This window comes from Geospiza fortis, unplaced genomic scaffold (assembly GCF_000277835.1).
Source record: "Geospiza fortis unplaced genomic scaffold, GeoFor_1.0 scaffold1, whole genome shotgun sequence".
Lineage (NCBI taxonomy): Eukaryota > Metazoa > Chordata > Aves > Passeriformes > Thraupidae > Geospiza > Geospiza fortis.
The window spans coordinates 8131344-8136651 of record NW_005054320.1 but is presented as its reverse complement, the minus strand read 5'-3'; the positions used below and the strand labels follow the sequence as shown (position 1 = coordinate 8136651).

The following is a 5308-nucleotide window of genomic DNA, read 5'->3' as shown; positions in this document are numbered from 1 at the left end:
CCAGCCAGGCCCGGCCCGCCCGCCCGGCCGGGCACGGCCTCTCCTCGGGTAAGTGCTCGGTGCGCGGGTGACGGGGCTCCGTGTGCCCGGAGAGCTGCCGGGATGGGCCGTGAGCAATCGGGGCTCTCGGCACCGTCGGGTTGGGGTGCCTTCTCCAGGCGTGCTCCCCGGCAGAGCCTGTCGCACCCCCAGTTCGGCTGTGTTCCGCCGCCTGCAGCCTCTGCGGCCGGGACACCCTCTGGGAACTGCTATGTTACCGAACAGATTTCTGTCCAGGGATGAGAAATTGGTTTTAAACAGTATTCAAAATCTAGAGGTATGCACCAACTCTTCTCCACTCCGAAATAGGTTTGTGACTGTGGAGCCTGTCCAGAGGGACCTTCTAGTTTTTCATTGGGAAGAGCTGTGGAGCAAGGGTGGGCAGCACATCTCTGTTCTAAGGCTCAGCACTGCTGAGAGACTTTGATACAGACTGTGTTTTAGAAAGCTCTGTCTGCTCCTCGAAGGAGTGGCTGAGAGCTGTTCAGCCTGGAGAGGGAAATGCTCAGGGGGTATCTTGTTAATAGATACAAATACCTGAAGGAAGGGTGAGCCAGGCTCTTTTCAGCGGTGCCCAGTGATGGGACCAGAGGCCAAGGGGACAGAATGGTACACAGCAAGCTCCTGAACATCAGGAAGCACTTTTTTTTTCACCATGAGGGTGACCAAGCAGTGGAGCAGGTTGCAGAATCTCTGTTGAGATATTCAAGAGACGCCTGGACATGGCCCTGGACAATGGGCTCTAGGTGACCCTGCTGGAGTAGGTTCTCTAGAGTTCACTTCCAGCATCAACCTTTCTGTGATCCCTTTGCCTCAAAGCCCTTGGGTAAGTTTTTGATAAAGGCCAGGAGGCATTTAAAATTCAGGACCTTTGAGCCTTGCTGTGATGTGCTGGTGTGTTTCCTTTTGTCAACTAGTGAGCAAGCCCTTGAGACACAAGCCCAACAACAAATTCATGGCAACATCTGGAGGAACTGGCCGCTCTCCCCTCAGCATTCTACGAGATGATAATTCCCCCAGTGCTCCTGCCCCTCGCCAGGTAAAGCTTAATGGGTCATGCTGAGGGAGGGAGATTGAACTGAAAAAAAAACCAAATCCTTCAATTTCTGTATCTTGTAGGGTCCCAGTTGAGAATTGTGGCCTCCTAGGCCTGTAGAGACTAGAAACTTCACAAGTGTTTTTCTGTGGGTCAGTCTTGTCACTAAATGTCTCCGAGTCTTGTTCAGTGTCTGTCTTTGGCCTTACTGTGAAATTGTTCATTTGAGTGCATTCTTTCTCTCTGGGCTGTAGAAAAAAGTCACTCTTGTACGTTGTCACAAGAGAATCCAGGCTGAATGGCCTGAAAATAGGCTACATATTCTGCTGAGAATTAGCTAACCTTCGATAAACTTGTGTTTTACACTCTGTGTTTGGGTTTTTTATTCTCTAGGGCAAGAGGTACGTGTTGGGAGAGAACCTTGGGGAGAAGAAGGAAGTGGATCTGAGCAGGAGCCTTAAATCTGGGAACTGTGCTTGGAGTGACTTGAACAAGGAGAACCAACAGTGCCCTTTTGTGGAGAACTAGACATTCCTTTTGCAGGATCTTGCTATAATTTGCTCCTGTGTTTTGAGAATTCTCTAGAGGGAAGAAATCCTACAATAGACTGAAGCCCCAAAGCAGTGGTCACATTTCTCACCTATCCCTGCTGGGGAAAGATTTCTCCCTACTCTTCCCAGTTTGTCATGTGTAATGTATAGCACAGACTTTGTCTCTTTTACTGTATATCAGCTGTATTGGTTTTTCCGTGGAGTTTTTATCTCTAGTAAATAAATTTGTGTTCAGCCTTTGCTGACTGTGTGTCCTGATATTGTGCTTGCTCAGCACAATATTTTCTGTGGGACAAGGGCTCAGGAGCAAATGGTTCAGCCTTCCATTAGCCTTAAAACTGCCTTGTCCCCTGCCTGGAGCATGCTGAAGGGTATGGCCTTGAATCCATGTACAACAGTGTGAGTGGGGAAGCTGCAGCTCCCTGCAGGAAACCCTTGTCTATCCAGTGTCACCTCTGGAGTTGTACTGCTCCTACACTGGCCTGAAACTGCGTTAGGCAAGGGTCTGTGTGAGGGTGAGATCCAAAATAACGTGAGATAGTGTTGTCAATTGATATTGACCTTCTGTTGGTAAGTTACTAACCCTTGTTAATCTCCAATTTTCCCAGCAGAGCCTGGGGCCCCCCAGGATGTTGCTCTGAGCCAACAAGTGGAATAAGGGCTGAGAAAAACGGTTGTGTAACTGAGCTAAAATATCCAAGCTTTGAAAGGATGCACTTGCATCTCACTATCCCAACTCCAGCCTCTTCTCACCTACAGCATGTGAGGAACACCCTCCCCTGAGGATGTGAGCTAAAGCAAGGGCTGTGGATGAGGTGTTGACTGGTTGAGACCAGCAGGCAATAGTCATAGGGAAGGAGTTCTGTTTGCAGTAGCTCATTGCAATGCTGGAAAGAACACAGCCTGCAGTGCTTCTGTGAGCTTTCTTTATTTGCCTGGGCTATGAAGATCTAAACAGACTTGAAAACATGGGCTGATGGCTACTGGTCAGACAGGGTCACCACACAATGCAGGAGTGAGGCAAAGAGGGAAGGAACAGCAAGAAGCAGATAACAAATAAGAATAAATATAATATTCCCTGATATTCTGGCAGGTCTTGAGGGCTACCTTTCTGCCATTTATGCATAGATAAGACTTGAACTAAGAAAAGAATAGATATAGTCCCTGCTATTCTGGCAGGTCTGAAGGCTGCCTTTCCCCCCTTTATGCATAGATAGGACTTGAGCTAAGTGTTCCCCTGTGAAAATGAGCCAAATTTACTCTAGATTTATGTTTGAGGTGGTGCCACAGAAATCTCAAATCCAGTGTGTCTCTGAGGCTGCCTGCATGGATACAGGACAGCTGCACAGAGAAGTTAGGTAGAGTCCAAGCAGGGAGAGAGCTTAGTCTGGGGTGGGTGTTGCATGAGGGGTCTCTGAAGGAGGAGGAGGAGGAGGGGTACCAGTGTGGGCAGAGGTGTTTGAAGGAAGGTGCAGGGTGTCTGAATTGTACTGCAAAGTCCTGAGACATAAAGAACAGGTCTTCAAGCCTGCACAAGGCTGGAAACTGCTGGGGCTGTTTAGAGATGGAGAGAAGGGCCAGTGCCTGTGCTCCTGCTCTCCTGCTCCCCAGCTCCCCCTGCTTCTCCTCCCTGATCTCCTTTCACTCTGGGCGACTCCTACAAGTGATCTGTGTCTAGAGACAAGTGGGAGTGGTAGGTAGGCATTTCTGTTGTGCTCAGCTGCTGATGCTGTGTTGCATGGGCTTGGGCTGTGGGCCGTGCTTCCGCTGCTCTTCCCCTCCATGCTGCCGTCCTCAGTTCCAAATCTTGAGGAAACTGTCCCAGGAGCCAGTGGCAACAGCCATGCCATCTGCTGTCACCCCCAGGCAGCTCACTCGGTTGTCGTGGCCAGAAAGGATTCCTGAGGTGGGAAAGAAGAGGTCAGGCAGTGAAGGGGGGCCTGTGAGAGGTGACAGGGTGGCCCTGCTGAGGGGACGTGTGGCACAGGCTGTGCCTACATGCCATGTGTGGCCCTGTCTGTTCCTGCACAGCCTCTTGCAGTCAGTACATGGAGAATGGGAGCAAATGTGCCAAAGAACTTTTGTGTGTGGCATACAACCACCACCCAAGGGGTTCTTGGGAAGGCAAGGCCAGCTGAATCCTCATACAACTGCTTTCACCTGGCCAGCTGATTCCTCATACAACTGCTTTCACCCTGGAGCAACAGTAAGACTGAGGATAGGGTCCTTGGTAAGGCTGAGAAACAGTAGTGCTGTTAGTGAGCTCTGTTTCATGACTTTTCAAAAGGTAAGGGCCGCATCTGAAAGAAAAATGCTGTGTGTTCTGTGTATGAGCATCCAAAGATGTTGGATGGACGCCCAGGTGCATGCTTGGCTTGGTGCCTGGCCACCAAGTGGCACTGTGAGTACCTGGAACTGGCAGACTAGGAGGAAGTAGGATATTCTATAGCAGTTTTAGCTAATGGGAACCTTCTTGTCCCCCTTGATCAACGTTGTTTAAAGGCTTGACTTCCTTAACAATTAAAACCAATATCTCTTCTAGGCCAGTGAGAGTTGTTGGCCTAGTTCTGGTGTGCTCCCTAAGCACGAGGGAGCTTTGCTGGGTTTCAGTCACTACAGGATGTCTTCCTATGTTCAGGAAAAATAAATGCCTTATTATCCCTGAGGCAGGGATCGGGGGGAGCCACTGACCCACACGCTCTGCTTTCAGGGAGTCCCAGATGTTGCAGTTGAAGTCGTCATAGCCGGCGAAGAGGAGGCGGCCGCTGCGGGAGAGGGCGATGGAGGTGATGCCGCAGATGATGGTCTCGTGCGAGTACATGATCAGCTCCTGGTCTGCCCGCAGGTCAAACAGGCGGCACGTGGCATCGTCGGAGCCCGTGCAGATGGCCTCGCCGTTGGGGAAGAACTGGGGAGGGCACACACCATGTTTGAATGAGGTTCTCCTCAGATCCCGAGGGAATTCCTCAGCTCATCACCCCCCCTGCTAACCACCGGGAAGCCACTGAGGCAGGAAAACCTGGTGGGACCAGACACTGGATCATGAAATTTGAATCTGCTGAAGGGGGAGACTGATGCTTCTCATAAGGCCTAATAAACCCCTTCCACTCCAAGAAAACAAATGGCAAGATATCTCAGTGCTTGAGGAAGGATTATTTTAACTCCAGCTGTTAGGTTGGGCCTTGACAAGTATTCACCCATTATCCCCCAGCTGAGGTCTGTCATAATTCTGGCTACCAGAGCCCTCCTCTGTCTGATCCTCATATCCCAGCCTTCTCATACATGCTCATTTTCTGTGGTCTTGCTCTGAGGAGTAAATAAAGGGCTCCTCAGGAGCAGGTATGGCAGAAAACCATGTGGCTGGCAAGGTAGCCATGGGACTACTGAGAAAGGTTTCACTGATGGATGTCAGTGGAGGGTGGTTTGAGCATGGGGTAACTGAGAAAGGTTTCACTAACTGATATCAGTGGAGGGTGGTTTGAGCAGCAGACTGCAGGAAGCTGGCATTTGGTTAGCTACAAGGAATAGTCTGCCATGTGTCTTGTCCTGCCATGTCTGCAGCTCTGAGGGAGGTGCTTCCTCCCAAATGTCTGAGCTGCCTCCCATGAAAATTTAATCTTCAGAAGATCTCCCTGTGATCCTACCTCTTCTGTCTGGAGCTGACCTCAGCTGAGTTAGGTAT

The 5308-nt window shown here is 50.3% G+C and overlaps 2 protein-coding genes across 2 annotated transcripts in view; one reads left to right on the top strand and one right to left on the bottom strand.

The window, feature by feature from the left end:
• CDCA3 (cell division cycle associated 3) overlaps positions 1-1871 on the top strand; it is a 3652-nt gene extending 1781 nt beyond the window's left edge. The window contains exons 2-4 of the mRNA XM_031056718.1: positions 5-48; positions 957-1078; positions 1469-1871. Of these exons, the coding sequence (XP_030912578.1) occupies positions 5-48; positions 957-1078; positions 1469-1603 (301 nt within the window). The 3' untranslated portion in view covers positions 1604-1871. The remainder of the gene's footprint in view (positions 1-4; positions 49-956; positions 1079-1468) is intronic.
• A 920-nt stretch (positions 1872-2791) lies between these two features.
• Positions 2792-5308, bottom strand: part of GNB3 (G protein subunit beta 3) — a 10281-nt gene continuing 7764 nt past the window's right edge. Inside the window, exons 9-10 of the mRNA XM_005420602.2 lie at positions 4318-4534; positions 2792-3527 (exon numbers count right to left, since the gene is read on the bottom strand). Of these exons, the coding sequence (XP_005420659.1) occupies positions 3421-3527; positions 4318-4534 (324 nt within the window). The 3' untranslated portion in view covers positions 2792-3420. The remainder of the gene's footprint in view (positions 3528-4317; positions 4535-5308) is intronic.